The sequence below is a fragment of the Notothenia rossii genome, assembly GCF_949606895.1.
Source record: "Notothenia rossii genome assembly, chromosome: 5".
Taxonomy (NCBI): Eukaryota; Metazoa; Chordata; class Actinopteri; order Perciformes; family Nototheniidae; genus Notothenia; species Notothenia rossii.
In genome coordinates, this window is record NC_136903.1 from 91,563,652 (window position 1) to 91,583,411 (window position 19,760).

General features: G+C 41.9%; 1 protein-coding gene and 1 long non-coding RNA gene across 2 annotated transcripts in view; both read left to right on the top strand.

Annotated features, from left to right (window-relative positions):
• The window catches only part of LOC307041062 (nuclear factor 7, brain-like), a 102,400-nt gene extending 83,550 nt beyond the window's left edge, over window positions 1-18,850 (top strand). Inside the window, exons 2-3 of the mRNA XM_079684393.1 lie at window positions 16,060-16,199; window positions 16,297-18,850. Coding sequence (XP_079540519.1) covers window positions 16,314-17,699 — 1,386 coding nt within the window. The 5' untranslated portion in view covers window positions 16,060-16,199; window positions 16,297-16,313 and the 3' untranslated portion in view covers window positions 17,700-18,850. The remainder of the gene's footprint in view (window positions 1-16,059; window positions 16,200-16,296) is intronic.
• Window positions 1,229-7,839, top strand: LOC307041072. The gene is made up of 3 exons (XR_013808675.1): window positions 1,229-1,403; window positions 4,130-4,237; window positions 7,333-7,839. It is a non-coding gene; the product is annotated as an uncharacterized lncRNA (long non-coding RNA).
• Window positions 18,851-19,760: the final 910 nt, after the last annotated feature.

The following is a 19,760-nucleotide window of genomic DNA, read 5'->3' on the forward strand; positions in this document are numbered from 1 at the left end:
ATTTATATTACCCAGTGCAGTATCAAATGTCTTGACACCTGTACCTGAACCATGACAGCGCAATATAGATATGTGGTGCAGGGATGACATATAGACCGACCCAGAAGGCCCTCCATCAAAATCCAATGGGATTTCTCCATTGGCTAATGTGGGGCTATAAGGAACTACTGCACGGTCACATGACTTCACGTCAACATAAACACCTATCATTTCAACCGCTAAGTTAAAGGTGACTAATGTTGGGCAATAAAGGAACCTTGCCTTGAATAACAGAGCAAATACCCATTCAGAAACCATTGACCTGCACATGAAGGAATCCAGAAGTGGTCAAATGCAGACTCATGGTTGTAGGACTCATTCCTGCACGGAGCTGGTATAAAAGTATACATCCTTTACTCAAGTAGAAGTACCGATACTCGTGTTTAAAATACTCTGGTGAAAGTAGAAGTACTGACTAAACTTATTTACTCAAGTGAAAGTAAAGAGGCTTTGAAATGTACTTCAGTAAAAAGTACCCATAACTAGCAGCTGTTTTAAAGAGTACCTGACCTCCCTTTATATTAATAGAACAATAATGTCATTGTTAGCTAATGAATGTTTCCATGGTGACCAACGGCAACATGACAACGTTTCCATTGGTCCCTCTTCTTTAGAGAAGACCAGGAAATGATGGATACACGGATCGTGTTCAAATCAATAGGCACGCAATGACTCTAAAGAATAATGATCACGCCACCAAACACACATTCAGACTAAAGGAACCAGCCTGTTTGGAAAATGAGAGAAGTAGAAAGTACAGGTATTTGAGTTCAACATGTAAGAAGTAGAAAGTACAGGTATTTGAGTTCAACATGTAAGAAGTAGAAAGTACAGGTATTTGAGTTCAACATGTAAGAAGTAGAAAGTTCAGGTATTTGGGTTCAACATGTAAGAAGTAGAAAGTACAAGTATTTGAGTTCAACATGTAAGAAGTAGAAAGTTCAGGTATTTGGGTTCAACATGTAAGAAGTAGAAAGTACAGGTATTTGAGTTCAAAATGTAAGAAGTAGAAAGTACAGGTATTTGAGTTCAACATGTAAGAAGTAGAAAGTACAGGTATTTGGGTTCAACATGTAAGAAGTAGAAAGTAAAAAGTGGTCAGAAAAATAAGTAGTGGAGTAAAGTACTGATACCAGAAACATGAACTTAATTACAGTAACAAAGTATTTGTACTCCAATACTTCCCACCTCTGCTCCTGCACCGCTCCACTTTGTCTGTTTTGCTCTAAAGCTCAGAGTGATGCCTCTCCTCGATGTGGAGGATCTTTGGATTCTCCTCCTCACGTCGCTCCGGTTTCTGCCTGGGAACACGGATCGGTACCGGAGAGACTGACGGGTCTCCGCGGATCTGAGGTGTCGATTAGGTGGGATGAAATCAATTTGTCTTCTCACACCTCTCTCTGGTTTTTATAAATCTCTCTGGAGGAGGAGCTTGAGCGCTTCCTGTCGCAGCAACACATTAAAGCAGCCAACACGTTAAAAATAAACGACAAATAGGTACTAAATACAGCTAACAGAAGATTTGTATTTTATTAGTAAAGCAATAATACGTTTATCCCTTAGGGGGAATGGGGATCGTCACAGTTGCTCTAATCTAGAATAGCCTTAGGTAAGATGAAATAGAAATTATATAGACATAAATACTTAAAGTCATAATATGCACATTGTTCCAGGTTTGTGACACTAAAATATAAGAAGTATTATATGAACATAAGAATATGTAAGTAATAAGAAGTAATGTAGGAAATGCACTTCAATAGAAACCAGTAAATATGTAACAGTGTGTAAATATGTAGAGTCCTTATTCTGCTTTCTCTCTCTCTCTCTCTCTCTCTCTCTCCCTCTCTCTCTCTCTCTCTCTCTCTCTCTCTCTCTCTCTCTCTCTCTTCTACACATGAAACAATGCTTTGACTTGTCAATAAATCACAGTATCATGCTTCACACAGACTTGTCGACGATGCCAATCAGAATTATTATCCAGATCCTTTGAGAGATACATACACATTAAAGTAAGTTGTGCATCACTCCAAATGTTTGGAAAATAACAATCTAAATTCTTCTTAATGAACCCAGTTTCTCTCCACCTATACAGTCACATGTAGGCTAAGTAAAACACTGTGCATCTGAAGGGGAGCGTTGTGAGGCAAAACAGAAATCCACATCTCAGAGATAGAGAGGGATCTATATTTAGCCCGTCTGCAGACAGCTGAGGGGAGGTGAGGCCACAGGACGATCACTGACGGAGACGCTGCTGGATTCATGAATGAAGCATGAGTAGCTCAGAATAACCTGTTACACTGCTTTACCATGCAAACTACAAAACAGCATAAAAGCAACCTTCAGACTTACAGTAAAGCAGTCCTGTAAATGCAACAATACCACCATTTTACTTTAAATACATTATTTAAGATATTACCATATGCACCAATGTATGTGCAAAAAAAAGGTTACTAAACATTTCAAAATAAAAATGTGCAATACAAATAATAACATTTGTATGAATAGAATAAGATATTGACATAAATATAAAAGTTAAATTAAATTGTGCAAACACATATAAAACAGAATAAGTGGAATAAAATATTAACATGAAGATAAAAAGTGAAATAAAAATATGCAAGAAATAGATCAAATGCACTCAATAAAACGCGTATAAGAGGAATATCAGTTGTGCTCCATGTCTCTAATCATTCTCAGTTTTTCTTTACTGGCTGACTGCGTCGCTCAGTTGTGGTTACATTTTAATGCCGTCCAGCAGACGCTCCCCCTCACGAGTTATATTTAGGTCGAGTAAAGGTCGGATCCATGATCAACTTTTATGTGAAAATGATCCCAAGTTATTGCTCCGCTGTTGTGTCAGAAGCCCAGAGCCGTAACACACCTGTGAGGCAATTAACCTCTCTTTTTTAAAAGCTGCACACCTTATTTCACTGCCAACCTTTACTCTATTTCTCTATTGACACACTGGTTTCAATCTGCATTTGTCAATGCTGAATAAAATCAGCTAGGAGTGTGAAAAGATTCAGCGGCATTTTGTTCCTGTTTGCAGCCCAGCATGTTGCTCATGTATCTTGTACAAAATAAGGGTTTAGATGATGAATTAATTTGTAATGTATAAACACATGACTCAACGCCACCACCGCTAAGCTAAAGGCGGCTAATGTTGGGCTATAAAGGAACTACAGCACGGTCACATGACTCAACGCCACCACCGCTAAGCTAAAGGCGGCTAATGTTGGGCTATGAAGGAACTACAGCACGGTCACATGACTTCACGTCACCACCGCTAAGCTAAAGGAGGCTAATGTTGGGCTATAAAGGAACTACAGCACGGTCACATGACTTCACGTCACCACCGCTAAGCTAAAGGAAGCTAATGTTGGGCTATAAAGGAACTACAGCACGGTCACATGACTTCACGTCACCACCGCTAAGCTAAAGGAAGCTAATGTTGGGCTATAAAGGAACTGCAGCACGGTCACATGACTTCACGTCACCACCGCTAAGCTAAAGGAAGCTAATGTTGGGCTATAAAGGAACAACAGCACGGTCACATGACTTCACGTCACCACCGCTAAGCTAAAGGAGGCTAATGTTGAGCTATAAAGGAACTGCAGCACGGTCACATGACTTCACGTCACCACCGCTAAGCTAAAGGAGGCTAATGTTGGGCTATAAAGGAACTACAGTACGGTCACATGACTTCACGTCACCACCGCTAAGCTAAAGGAGGCTAATGTTGAGCTATAAAGGAACTACAGCACGGTCACATGACTTCACGTCACCACCGGTAAGCTAAAGGAGGCTAATGTTGGGCTATAAAGGAACTACAGCACGGTCACATGACTTCACGTCACCACCGGTAAGCTAAAGGAGGCTAACTAGGAGGCGAAGGAGGCGAACTACAGCACGGTCACATTTAGGGATTTTAGTTCCTGTACTGTACCTTTCATAATGACTGTATAAATTCAGTGTACCAATTAGAAAATGCAACAGGGAGAACTTCAGAACAAAGCTACAGCTAACTGTATTATTAAAATAACTTCCTGTCTAAACTATAAAAAAGCTATATCTGTGTATTTTGGCTCAGGTGTGAGGGTGACGATGGGAGGTGAGCAGAGCCATGAGGAGAAGGCTGAGGAGGCTGACAAACAGAAACCATCTGCCCACACCCAGAGCTCAGGATCTGCTGCTGGAGGTACCGGAGGCGCTTCCACGTTGCCTTGTTTTCTGTTCCAACTTCTGTTTTAGTGCTATTCCTTTGCGTCACTCTTGACCAACCTACTTGCCAAGTAGACCGTTTTAAGCGTTTAAATAAACTGTCATTAGGTATTAACACTCTTTTAGAATAGAACGTAAGCATTTACATTCCTAATATGTGATTACTTTATCTACAAAACTCATATTTAGGAATTGACGCTGATGTTTGAACTGTGAGGAGCAGCTGGCTGTGTGAGACAAAACACATGGCAACCAAGATCTTATTAAAATATATAATGTATCGTTAATATTAACTCTAACTGCCGGGAGGGTAGACACAGGTCCATACGGCAAGTTTAACCATAGGGTGTTAAATAATAAGTGTAATTTAAAGTCACTGTTACAAGCTGGCTCTGCTTGTAACAAAAGGACAACAGTTCCACACAGGAGTTGCCCAAAACAATAATTTATTTATCCCAACGCAGTAGTTACAACCAACACTAAAACACACAGAGGTGACCTGGTGCACCGAGCAGGGCAGCCGAGAGAGAGCGAGAGCCTGTTCTGTAGCCCTCTTACTGGAACCAGGTGCCACAGGTGGGTCTCATCACTGCTGGTTACAAGGAAACACACAGGTTGCACCACATGTTGGACAACCACAGGGTTGTCACAGTCACCAATTTGCTTAATGTTTGCTTCTTGTAAGATTGGTAGCTAACGGTATCTAGCTAGCTTGTTAGCTTGGTAGCTAATGCTAGCTAACCAGCACTGACAGGTTAACTGAGTGGTTCTCTGGGGAACTTGTTTTTATAAATGTCAACAAAGTGGACCTTTGTCTACCCTCCTGGCAGTGAGAGTTATTATAAACTGTCCGCATGAGGTTAATACACTCCAATCAGGGTCGGCCCTGACCCATTTGCTGCCCTCTAGAGGCAAGATTTTAGCTGGCGCCCCCCCCCCCCCAAATTGCAGACACTCACTATGACTCGCGCATGCATGCACGTGCACAGCTGTGGCATGACCACCAAAACAGAAAGATATGGATACAAGATGTGTGCAACTGTATTTAGTTTCCTATCCATTTGAACATGATTTAAGTGGTGGGGGGTCCTCACCTCCTCTTGGGGGGTCCGGGGGCATGCTTTTTAATATTGAAGTTAAAAGCATCAACCTGGTGCACTTTGAGAGCAACATTAGGAGATCTATGGATACCTCTCTCAACACCCATATGAAACAGAACTGGAAGCAGATTTTCTTTTTTCTTTATGGATATTTTACAAATCACTCCCCTTTCAAACTGTATTCTTGTTTATTAATAACAACTTTTTTTACTGTCATATTATAAAATACTATATATACTTTTTTTTTGTATAACTATAATGATCATATCATTATAACAACATCAGGAGGATACGTCCCCAGCTGACCCAGAAAGAGACGCAGGTTCTGGTCCAGGCTCTCCTCATCTCACGCCTAGACTACTGCAACTCCCTCCTGGCTGGTCTACCTGCATGTGCCCTCCGACCTCTACAGCTCATCCAGAATGCAGCGGCTCGTCTGGTCTTCAACCTTCCTAAATGTTCCCACACCACGCCGCTCCTCCGCTCCCTTCACTGGCTTCCAGTAACTGCTAGAATCCACTTCAAGACACTGGTACTTGCATACCATGCTGTGAATGGATCTGGCCCTTCCTACATCCAGGACATGGTTAAACCGTACACCCCAGCACGTGCACTCCGCTCTGCATCAGCCAAACAGCTCGCTGCACCCGCACTGCGACGGGGACCCAAGTTCCCATCAGCAGAAACACGTGGGTTTGCTATCCTGGCTCCAAAATGGTGGAATGAGCTCCCCATTGAAATCAGGACAGCAGAAAGCTTACACATCTTCTTCAGACTGAGAACTCATCTCTTTGGACTCCACTTCGAGCGATAGAATTACTAACAAAGCACTTATATACTAATAAAGGGCTGGCTGATCTAAAGCCAGTTGAGTAGCTCTTGAAATGTCTGGCTCTATGAAACCTGATGTACTGATATGATTCGGTTTTCTTCAAGGTTGTACTTTGTTGGTCGAACGCACTTATTGTAAGTCTCTCTGGATAAAAGCCTCAGCTAAATGCAATGAAATATCAAGGTGTGCCTTTACCTCACTGAGCTGAGGTTATCAGAGCCTCTCAGTCTTTCAGGAGAGAGCTCTCTAAAGCTCTCCCCCCTCGGCCGCTTACACAGTCAATTCCGATGTTAATAGAAGCTGTATACGTTTTTTGGGAGTTTGATTTATTTTAAATTAACACAAATACAAAATTAAAACCTATAATTGCACACTAAAACCATTATTAAAAAAAACAAAACTATTTCACATTAACCTCTGGTTTTTACTGGGGCTGGGGCAGTTCAACTCAATTTTGGGGGGGGGGGGTGCGCCATAGTTTATGGACGCTGTACGCGATATAGGCGTAGTTCTGTTAGTATAAGATAATAAGATGCACTTTGTTGATCCAAAATCGGGAAATTGTGTTGTTATGAAATACAATTAAAAAAAAAAAAAAAATCTAACTTTTTTTAATTTTCGGCGCCCCCCATTGATTGATGCGCCCTTAGTATTCGCCTATACTGCCTATGCCAAGGGCCGGCCCTAACTCCAATTGTACTTTTATCGAAGTAGGGTAGTATCGTATTTTCATATTCATTCTGTCGATAGTGTCTGTATTATATTGTATATTTCTATACCTGATCTATAGTGTATTCAGTGTGTATGCTGCTGTTGAAACCACCTTAGAGGGTTCACAGTGTTAATACATCAGTTTGTGGACATCCACCGCATGTATATATTTATATTATGCTTTATACTCTGCTTGTTGTGTGTGTCTGGTTGGATGCTAACTGCATTTCGTTGTCTTAGTACCTGTACATTAAGACTCTGATGTATAATTACAGAACTACTTACCACCCCTTTCCCCCAAAGTGACTCAGCTGTTTTGTTTGAGTCATCTTCAACTGTTTAAGATCCTAAAACATGGCAAGAATAAATATCATTGCACACATTATGAAATAAAGATAATGATTCATTAAATGTGTTGTAATCCCACAGACACCCCAGGAGAGCTGCCCCAGTGCCAGATGGGAGACAGGAAGGTGGACAACATGTGTTTCATGATCTCGTGCACCAACTGGTACTAAAGTGGTCCTGGAACAGCTGCTTAGTGAAAGCATTACACATTCATGGAGCCACCGAAAAACAAACTAAGCCATTGCTGAAGTTCACGAAGATGTACAGAGATGTCTTTATCTGTATCTGGTTAAATAACTAATGATCTGTATTCACCAACCCACTCTCTTCAGTCTGCGTATACAAATGACACGACTTTACACAGAAGTCCGATTTTGCCTGAATATGATACGCCACATTTCGTGCCTGCACCACTTATTTTTGTCCGGTCGGGCCTTGGTAGACCTGAAGCTGTGTGGTTCATAAAAACATGTTCTTACTCAATACCAAGCCACGATTATTGTTTTTATTTTAAATCGTATAATGTCTGACTTTTTTTTGCCGTCTGTGAGGAAAATAAACTGGGCTCAGAGCCTCAGGATACTGAAACCTGTATTTTTTTAAATCTTTTTCCTTCTAATTTGTTATTCTGTTCTAAATAACACACTGTTATTTATTCACCAATAACATACAATTATCCTTGTTTTTATTTATTGGTTTGATTCTATAATCTTGGGCTTTTTAGCCATAAATAAAGTCACCGGAAACAGACGTAAGCCTATACGGGACATTTCAAGCATCATTGCGATACACACCACACACCCACTGAGCTGATTACCCAAGATCCTCAGCTTGAAGCTCGGTGATTGGATGTTTTAACCACAATGCACGTTGGGATATGGTGTTAATGCGATATGAAATCCGAAAAACATTTCAGAGTTTAGGATGGCCGAAGACACTACACTACCCATAATCCCCAGCTATCGTTTGGGACTACAGTCCCGTTGACAAACCCCGTGATCAATCTTCAAGCTCTGGGATGGGATGTTGGAGTGGCAGTGCGCCAAGGTTACGCCGAGCGTCAAACAGCTCTTTGAAATGGAACGAAACCACGGCAGACTATTCAAAACTGGACTCCAACGCCCCCCCAGAACTACACATGCTGGCTATTGTGTTTCGCAACATGTTCTCTATGGCACGTCTCTACTGGGAATTGTAGTTTTAAAAGACGTTTTCTTTTTTCCCACAGTTAGAAGTCCGTATTAAACTGTGTACAGCCCTGGAGGTTTAGGCGATGGGTGAAAATCGCTTGTATCCATAATGTGCAGCTTTAATATATACCCACATGACAGCTCATTGTTACTTTGTAATTCTACTACGATTCAGAGGTTAACCTGGTATTTTTACTCCACTACATTTATTTGAGTTACTTTGCAGATTCTGATTAATGATGTGAAATATAAACAACCCTTAAAGCAGACTTTAGTTACACCTGAGTAAAATTCAGGGAAGGTGATTTTCAAGTGCCAACAATCAGGAGAGATATTTGATAGTTGGTGTTTGAGAAGACTAAACATTTATCTGCAGATCTTCATAAAGTATATTCATTACTCGTTATTCTCTACTAATAGTTAATTAAAAACTGTATAATGACTATTTTGCACATCCCTTTCAAGATTTCCTAAGGTTTTCAAAGGTTTATTGACATATCATACACACAACTACAGTGTAGTTATGCAATGAATGAAAAACTTCACACAGGTTCCTCAACAGCGCATTAGAAGATGTAAATGAAGTAACGAAGTTGCCTTAATTAAAAGGAATAACGCAATTAATGTCATAGTTCAATTAGATAAATAAATACTTGATTTCATGTTATCTTATAATCGTTGAATATGGCATGATTTAATACAGTTTGTTTTACATGTTAAACCGATATGCGTATGTGTTTCTTGTGCCTAGGAACTAATGTTTGTTCATGTGCTGGTACTGCGTGTTTTGTTGTTACACTGGACAACTCAACGTGGGTTGACATCTTTGTTTGAAGCTCTGCTGAAGTCTGTGACAAAGTTTAATGCAATTATTAGACGTTAAGTACTTTGTCAGGCTTAATATTTATCTGTAGATACCCCCAAAGCTTTTTTCTTATTTGAAAGAAGACCTTAATCTAAAGTATTCTTTAATGTTTAAATAAAGGTTAATTAGTTTGTCTGTTTTGCTCATCCTCATATTAATATCTTTGTACATCCTGCACTAAACTGTTTTATTGTAGAGATCACTTACAGTATCTTCTTGATTTTTTATATTTTATATTTCTATCATTGACCTTCTACTTTCCCCCTATGAAAGCATGTAATATTTTTTTCATCAAATAACATTATTCAACAAAAATAACATTATTCAACAAAAATTACATTATTCAACAAAAGTAATTCAATAACGTGCTTTAACCACTAGGCGGTGCACACAAGGTACACACAGCATACTAATGATAACTTTGTATTATTAGTGTAGGACACTTATGTATGTATAACTTCTCAAGATGTGTAGTTTTATTCATGTTTTCACATAATTTTCCAGGATATTGCTATACTATTTCTAATGTTTTACTTCTACACATTAATATCTGATTTGTAAAACATCACAGACAGAAAGGTATATCCGTCATTTAATGGTAAGCTATTGAAATTGTGATTCCATAGATGTGTCTCCCATCACCCAAACCCCCTGACTATTCTCTCAACTCAGTATTTACATTCTTATATTCAAAGAAAATCAGTAATATCTTTAAAAACTACAAGTCCCTTTCTATCAGCTGTGCACCGTTATGGTGTAAATATAATCTATCTACCAATTGGATCAAATATAAAAGTCAGCCGAATTACTATTGATACTGCAAGGAGACGTATTGCGTGAAGAGAAATGGAAGATGTTGTTTAATTGCTGATATATTTATGATCCACGTCACATATTCAGTTTTGGCGGCAGTTCTTCAAGTTTGTCCAGAAGTCTTCTCATCAGGGCTCTATAAATAGAGAACTACGGCAGATGTGTAATATGTAATGCAGCCGAACCGTGTATTACAATGCCGTTATGTGATGACTTTCAAAGAGAAAAGCAAGCACACTCGGAATAAAGTATTGTTTATTTATTTTTTAAATGTTTCTGGGATTTCACATCACATAAACACCATTTCCCAACGTGCATTGCGGCTAAACCATCCAAATCCCCGAGCTTCTAGCTGAGGATCTTGGGTAATCAGTTCAGTGGGTTTGTGGTGTGTATCGCCATAGATATGTCGGCTACAGGGATCACACAAACCCATGATTCTTAGAGCTAAAATTATTAAAACTGTCAGATCTTGTTGAATTCCAAATCGCACAAATCATGTTTAAGGCAAAAAACGTTCAATGACCTGGAATATTCAGATATTGTTCAATGAAAGACAAGGGAATTATTATTTACGTGGTTCATTTATATTCACTAATGTTAGGGTGCGCACTACAAAGAGGAGTGTTTGTGTTTCTGTGTGTGGGGTGAAGATCTGGAACAATGTGAGTGAGGAGCTAAAGGGATGTCCAAACATCAAACTATTCAAAAAGAGGTATAAAGGTACAGGGAGGACACTGCTAAACCATAACTGTTTATATTCTTCTTTTGTATTCTATTTATGAATGTTTGTATGAATTTGTGTACATATGTATATATTGTAGTGCCGAGGATATGGAGTCAGAGGCGGTGCAAGGAAGGTGCAGAAATAGTAATTTATTAACAAGCTGCAAGGGACATGTTGTCGGGTCGCAGCCCGGGTCGACAAGAGAGAGAGCCAAGAGGGCACACACTATATATAGGTAACCCATAACATGTCCGTGTGGGAACAATAACCGCAACTGTAGTTCCTAGTTTGAATTGTGTCCCAGTGGTTAAATAGGTGGTCACCACACAAGCCCCCCCAGAATTCAAACAGGGCAAAATAAATCCTCGCGCCCGTGGAGGAAGCACCATAGGGGCCTACGAGGGTGTGGTCGCAGGTGAGGACCGGGCCATGAAACGGGCCACGAAAGGGGGCCGCAGGAGCGGGTAGGGGTCCTAACGAGGGCACCCCCACCGGGGGCGGGCCGCAGCAGGAGCTGAGGCGTCCCCGGAAAGCAGGAGAGCAACCCGGCCGCAGGCAGACGTGCCGCGGCAACGGGCATGAAGTCCTCAGCAGGCGCCGAGGCGTCCCCGGGAAGCAGGAGAGCAACCCGGCCGCAGGCAGACGTGCCGCGGCGGCGGGCATGAAGTCCTCAGCAGGCGCTGAGGCGTCCCCGGGAAGCAGGAGAGGAACCCGGCCGCAGGCAGACGTGCCGCGGCGGCGGGCATGAAATCCCCGGGAAGCAGGACAGGTCAGACAGGGTCCCGGAGCGTGCCACCCATGGGTCGATGGAGCATGGGCGACGTCCGGAACTGTTAAGGCGAGACGGGGTCCAGGAGTGCACCACCCAGGCATCGATGAAAACCTGAGTGGCGTCTGGAACCACCGTCGATGTGGTGAAAAAGGTGAGAATGTCCACATGAGGTCAACCGGCTGGTCGAACCTCCTCTCCGGCACCAGAAAACTCAGAAGGGCCGATAGCCGTTAGCACTAGCCGTTAGCACTAGCCGTTAGCACTAGCCGTTAGCCGCTAGCTAGCAGCCTTGGGTAGCTGCTAGCCGTCGTTAGCCCCACGTGGTTAGCAGCCGGGATGTGCAGTCGCACGCCCCGAAGAACAAACCCACGAGGTAGCAATGGGGTTGCTGGTCGACCCAGCAGGTCGTGCATCGTCCCCCTGTTGTATAGAAAGCCGATGCGGGAACGGCGAGCAACGTCCCCAGCCTTCTGCGGAGCGCGCACGAGCCTCAGTGCCGGTGGCAGCCATGGACGTCTCCAATCAAACCCCGGCATTTCGAGAAAGGAAAAGGGGTTCCTTTTGCCGTGTTCGGCTCCGTCCAGGAAACTTCCCAAGACGTATCGGGGTCACCAGTGTAGTGCCGAGGATATGGAGTTAGAGGCGGTGCAAGGAAGGTGCAGAAATAGTAATTTATTAACAAGCTGCAAGGGACATGTTGTCGGGTCGCAGCCCGGGTCGACAAGAGAGAGAGCCAAGAGGGCACACACTATATATAGGTAACCCATAACATGTCCGTGTGGGAACAATAACCGCAACTGTAGTTCCTAGTTTGAATTGTGTCCCAGTGGTTAAATAGGTGGTCACCACAATATATAAATATTTAGAGACCATTCTCCTAACTGGCCTGTATATATTATATGAATGATTATATAAATTATTCAAGGCTAAAGTATACATTTATATTGTATGTTAACATATATTAAGATCAGTGAAAATATTTTTGGTGGGGCTGTGGAAATGGTGACAAAACCATACTAGGGCGGTCCGGGGGATCGTCCCCCGGAATGATTTTTTGAGAAATGACCCCTTCAATTATGACTTCTGGTGATGTTAGAGGCGGGGGGGGGGGGGGGGGGGACTGCGGAACACTGGTGTTTTGGGAAGACTCAAATGATTTAATTCACATTTAAAATCATTAAACTAAATACGAACATTGTGTGTGTGTGTGTGTGTGTGTGTGTGTGTGTGTGTGTGTGTGTGTGTGTGTGTGTGTGTGTGTGTGTGTGTGTGTGTGTGTGTGTGTGTGTGTGTGTGTGTGTGTGTGTGTGTGTGTTATACTTGCCAACCCTCCCGATTTTCGCGGGAGCCTCCCGCATTTCTCCCGATTTCTGACAAAATCTGATTTACTGACGACTGTTTCCACTCGGACTTTAATACAGCTACACCCTTGTTTGGTTTCCATGGTAGCGCGTCTCTTTAGCAGCGCGCGCAACTCAAAGTCTGAGAGGGTGAGGAAGATGAAAACTGAACAAGAATCGACAACTCGACCCTCTGATCACTCCTTTCCTGTAAAATACAGGTCCAGCCCACACATATACTCCATGGTGCCACAGGCATTGCCCTTACAACTACAATAAGCATGTAAATGTTAATCTACAGCTCCGGCGATCCACTAGCACAGGAGTCTACACCTGCAGACAACAACTGTAGCGTCACCCTGGATACGAGCCCAAACAACTCACAGACACACAGGCCAGGGCGCTGAAAGGGGGTTATGGCTAGAAAGGATCCGTCTAATGTAAATATGACGTCACGTTCTCGTTCTAACTCTCGTTGTAATCGGAGCGGCTCGGTTGTAATCGGAGCGGCTCGGAAGCGCAGTCACGTGGCTGAATGTTTACGTTTGGGATGGCGAGAAACTAAACTATATTAAATATGTAAATACTTGTTAGCGGTCTTGCTGTTGAAAGAAGAATGACAACACTGTAGATCAGCAACACTATGGTTTATTTTGTATTCACAGGCAAGTCAACGTTGTTGCAGTAAAAGTCCCAAGATAGCTCCTGGTGCAATAACATGTATGTTGCATGTTACTGCTGTAGATGTGTTTACCTCTTTTATATCCCGTTGGGTCGTTTAATCTGCAGCAATGCATCATATTCTATAATATCATCATATATGTGTAGCTTTGTCTCTGTCGTATCTTTCAAAAGTAAAGTGAAACAGCTGTTTTCAGCTTTGTGATGATGTATTTTCCAGCTGGTCCAAGAGGCTTTTTAAACACCTTACTTGGCTTAAGAGGGAGGGGAATTTTCTCAACACATAAAGGAACACTTTATCCTTCAGTTTATCACAAACATTACATTAACACATTTGGAGATCCTAATTTGAATCCAGTCTGTAATTTGATATTAAGGTTTTAATAATGAAATGAGGTCATGAATCGAGTTCAAGGTTAAGATCATCTTTATTATCCTATGTACAAAAATGAACATACAACATTAATATAACAGTAACGAATAAAACAAAATAACATTATGCAACTCTGATCTTCTTGCTGATACTTTTCAAAGTTACTTTGACATTTGCTCTACTTCTCCTGCTACTGTTTGCTCTGCTTTCAACTTCTCTTTCAACTCTGCTCTTTACTCTGCTTTCCCTGTTCCCTCTGTTCTCCTCTCCTCATCTTCTCCTCAGACTCTCCTCCTTTTGCTGTCTCCTCTCCTCTCCTCTCCTGTTCTCCTCTCCTCAGACTCTCCTCCTTTTGCTGTCTCCTCTCCTCTGTTCTCCTCATCTCCTCTCCTCCTCAGACTCTCCTCCTTTTGCTGTTAGATATTTAGACTGTAATGACAGCTTATGATATACTTTTTATAACTACATCAATCACATGCAATGGATTCAAAACGTTGTTTTACTTAGCACCTCTTTGCCTCTTTGCCTCTTTGCCTCTTTGCCTCTTTGCCTCTTTGCAGCTCCATTCATCTCCAAGCTTCCAACATTCACCTGGCGGTGGTGCCTTGGATGAAAACAACTTTTGATATGATACAATACAAGAACAATAGTTAACACCTATCCACAGCAATAAGCACAATGAGAAGACTAATGGTCTCTTTTATATCAGTTTCTATTGGAGTGAAATGAACTGTGCCATGTCACATATGATTGGCTGTGTTTTGTGAATATAGAGGAGATGGCAAAAGTAAATATACTTTGTTCTTACCTAAAGCATCTATCCTCCTCTTCGTACCCCTGCCTGCTCCTCCCACATTAGACTCTGGGGACTTAGCTTTTAAAATCTTGTTCAAGCTGTCCACTCGGTAGTTGGATCTCATGACCTCAGCTTTATGACCCACCCGGCCTGAAAAAGGGTGTCTACGATGGCTGGTGCTGAGAGGTGTTGATATGATGATACTACAGATTATTCAATTATTAATTAAATATTTCGTTTTGTTATTGCATTCATTTGTATAGTACTGTATCATGTCTGTATCATCTTTTGTTTCATTTGTATTTTCTTTGGTTTTACACGCTCGAAATAAATAAATAAACTAACTAAACTTAGCTTATCATATGCACGCAAAATCGAACTTCTGCGTATCTATTGCACGCACTTCCAATGTGTAAAGTCGTGTCATTTGTACGCAGACTGAAGAGAGTGGGTTGGTATTCACTCAGGAGACCGGAGGAGAGGGAGGTTTCTACCAGAAGTCACATTAAATACATCAAATGTTTTATTTTTTAAGCTTATATTCAATGGCTGTGTAGTTGATCAAAGCATCAACATTTATTTACTAATGGAATATAATTATCTATAAAATGTATTTCCCCATCCTCGTTCTGTATTTTAAATGTTTCTCTGTCTCTTTTTTGTTTCTAACCTAACTATGTTTTATGAAGACTCTGAACGCACCACCGCCCTTTCACTGGTGGACAGAAATATACAGCGCTTTCTGTCACACTGATGAATACTGAGTGAACTACATGTTTGTTTATTGTATATTTTTGAATGAAAATAAATACATACTAGAACAAACTAAAGGGTATTGATTTCATTTCGATGTACAATTTGAAAGAGTTCAAAGCAGCCGGTGTGGGAAGAGTTCGGACAAGCCATGGAGAAGGACTTTCGGTCCAAAGTGGTTCTTAAGTGCAGAACTCCTGTATCTGGGAAAAAAAGCCAAACCCCGACCAATACATAACCAGTTCATGATTCAGTATGGTAGGCTATTAGAGATATGGACTTTTGAAATACCTTTACACTCTTATAATTTATTAAACGATATCAACTCCTCCACTACAACCTTTATTCCAGCAATGAGTCAGCCCTTTGCACTGAGACACTTCCTGTGTTACAAAAGAGGAAACAGAGTTCAGCAGAGTAGGCGTGACAGAGCTCCTCCCTCACTGACTCACTGAGAAGTGAAACCAGGAAACAGTTTGTTCCTCTTCCTCACTGCAGAGAGACAGACGGACTGAAAAACAGACGATCAGATTCACCTTCAGACCAAACTAACAACTTCCTCTGAGTTCAGCTACAGGAGAGAAAAGAGGAAACTACAGCCCTGCTGCTTCAACCTGAGGACCCTCCACCCCCTGAAGGTGAGTCTCCAAACACTCAGAGAGAATTTCAGTGAAGTCAGTAGAGGAGGGGGAGGGGAGCCATGACTGACTGAACTTCCTGTCTGCTGTGTTTCAGCTTCACTCAGAGACAACATGGCTTCCAGGTTAGAGGAAGATCTCTGCTGTCCGGTCTGTAAGGACGTCTTTAGAGATCCTGTTCTTCTGTCCTGTAGCCACAGCTTCTGTAAAGCCTGTCTGAAGACCTGGTGGAGACAGAAACCATCACGAGAGTGTCCAGTCTGTAAGACAAAACATTCAGAGATAGAACCTCCCTGTAACCTGGCTTTAAAGAACCTGAGTGAGGCCTTCTTACTGGAGAGAGGTCAGAGACCTCCAGAGGCTCTCTGCAGTCTACACTCTGAGAGACTCAGACTCTTCTGTCTGGACCATCAGCAGCCAGTGTGTCTCATCTGCAGAGACTCAAGAACACACACCAACCACAGATTCAGACCCATGGATGAAGCTGCTCAGGATCTCAGAGAGGAGCTCCAGAAAGCTCTGCAGCCCTTTCAGGAGAAACTGAAGCTCTTTGAAGAAGTTAAAGTGAAGTTTGATCAAACAGCAGGACCCATGAAGGTCCAGGCTCAACACACAGAGACGCAGATTAAGGAGCAGTTCAAGAAGCTTCACCAGTTTCTAGAAGAGGAAGAGGAGGCCAGGATGGCTGCACTGAGGGAGGAAGAGGAGCAGAAGAGGAGGATGATGGAGGAGAAGATGGAGGCTGTGAGCAGAGAGATAGCAGCTCTTTCACTCACAGTCAGAGCCACAGAGGAGGAGCTGAGAGCTGAAGACGTCTCCTTCCTGCACAACTACAAGGCTGCAGTGGAGAGGCTGCAGCGCCCCCTGCTGGAGGCTCCACAGCTGCCCTCAGGAGCTCTGATAGACCAGGCCAAACACCTGGGCAACCTCAGCTTCAACATCTGGAGCAAGATGAAGGACATGGTGTCCTACTCTCCTCTCATCCTGGACCCAAACACTGCTCCTCCAGACCTCATCCTGTCTGAAGATCTGACCAGAGTGAGACGAGGAGAGAGACAGAAACTTCCTGATAATCCAGAGAGGATTGATAAACACCTCTCTGTCCTGGGCTCTGAGGGCTTTGACTCAGGGACTCACAGCTGGGATGTCCAGGTTACAGACAGTACATGGTGGTCACTTGGTGTGTTAGCAGAGTCTGTCCGGAGGAAGGGATTCATACTGTCTGGATCATGGAGAATAGGTTTCTATAAAGGTACATACTTAGCAGAGTCATCATCAGATCCACTCACTCTTCTCAGCCTGAAGAAGAGGCTCCAGAGGGTCAGAGTGAATCTGGACTGGAACAGAGGAGAGTTGTCGTTCTCTGATCCTGACACTAACACACACATACACACCTTCACACACACTTTCACTGAGAAGATGTTTCCATACTTTATGACTCTGGATGAAGTGAAGATATTACCACTGAAGGTGTGTGTGACAGTGGATCAGAGCAGGTAGAGATACACAGGATCATTATATCTATGATGTTTATCTCTTAAAGGCATCATTCACTGACCTCTGAAGCACCTCCTGTCCTCCGTCTCATTATTCTTAACAAATATTTGTCTCTTATCTTTTTTAATTATAGATTAATTTGGCTGTCCTTTAGTTTGATCTGATTTTTATTTTTCAAAGATCTTTACACGTTAAAAGATTTGACTCATTTTCAGATCCTTATGTTTGACTAGTTTAACCTTTTCTTTTTTATTAATACTGTGTGATTTTAAGTTGCTGTTCATGAGTTCAACTTTTGGGATACAGAACTAGAAAAAGCATTTCATCGTTCAGATCGAACAATCTTTATTTTAAATGATTTTGTATAAATCTTCCAATCATTAAAATCAATGTTTAATCACATGACATTTTTATATATTTTTTTTTAATTGAAAGTTGAATTTATAAAGAAAATATGGGGTTTCTGACAATGTGTTGCAACAGCTAAAGTTGACCCCCTGCTGGGGCCGAGCGTCAAAGATAAACATTATTTTTTTGTATTTGAAATGATCTTTTAAATGTTAGTTTTATGTAAGCATTAACAGACTTGGGTGCCAGGCCTTAAAGCATCTCCGGCATAAACCCAGATCCATGTACACTTTCCTATCTGATGTAATGAAGAACAGGAGATTCTGTCAGCAACAAGGGGACATTCACCAAACAGGAGAAGCATGTACTAAACTAAATATCTATTGTTTGTCACGATTCTTATGTCATGTCACGGTTTTAGTTTGGTGTGTCTGGTAATGGGTTTTTGCTGTTCTGTTCTCCCTGTCGTTAGTTTCTCTGGTGTGTCTGATTATCTGATTGTGTTCACCTGTACCCCTTGTGTGTCTCCTGTGCTCATCATCAGCGTCAGCCCCGCCCCTGATTGTTCCCACCTGTGTCTTGTTATCCTGTGTTTAACCTCCCCTGTCTCCCAGTGTTCAGGGTCAGTTCGTCTTGTCTCTTGCTATGGTTAGGTCTATGCTCTCTGTGCTCTTGAAAAGTGTTGTTCCTCACTATACTTTCATTTTGTTCTCAATTTTTGTCATCTCAACTTGAGATTCAATAGTGACCATTTTTTGTTCATCTTGCTGTATTTTGTAAAAATAAAGTATCTTACCAATACTTTACCTCTGTCTCCCGGGTCGTGCAATTGGGTCCTACATCCTAAGTGTCTGAGTTCGTAACATTGTTCTATATAAAATGTATATAAAGCTATACTTTGAGGCGTGTATTGTTGACGTTCTGTTTTTAGGGCACTTTAACACAAGTCGTTTTAATGAGAGCTTTTCACACAGTAAGCCAAACAGGACAGAGCAGTCAGACCAGGTGTAAGTGTGCCTGCCAGGTGATAGATAGAGGTGTGTTTGAGACGTGGCCCTGCTCCAGATCCCTCACTAGATTACCTTATTAAAGGGGACACATTGGAAACAGGGAGTGGTCTTTCTTGATTGTAGAGTTGGCGTCGGTGCTTTTTGACTGATAAAGGTATGAAATCGCTAAATTCAAAGAGAAAACCTCCATATTCAGAAACTGTGCCTTTAAATGAGCCGTCAGGACATTCGAAATGTTCTCATGTCACAACTCTGTAAGGGATAATGTTCATAGTAACAGTCCCTTGATCAGTGCTTCCTTAGCAACAGTCTTTTCTCCTTAGCAACAGTGTGTTATCCTTAGCAACAGTCTGTTCTCCTTAGCAACAGTGTTTCCTCCTTCAATCAATCAATCAATGTTTATTTATATAGCCCAATATCACAAATGTTACATTTGTCTCAGTGGACTTCACAGTTTGTACAGAATATCAGTATGACAATACGACACCCTCTGTCCTTAGACCCTCTGTCCTTAGACCCTCACATCGTACAAGGAAAAACTTCCAGAGAAAACCCACAGTTTAAAGGGGAACATGGGAGAAACCTCAGGGAGAGCAACAGAGGAGGGATCCCTCTCCCAGGACGGACAGACGTGCAATAGATGCCGTGTGTAAATTGAAAAGATAATACATTTGCAACATAGGTAGACCAAATGTTTGGAAATGCA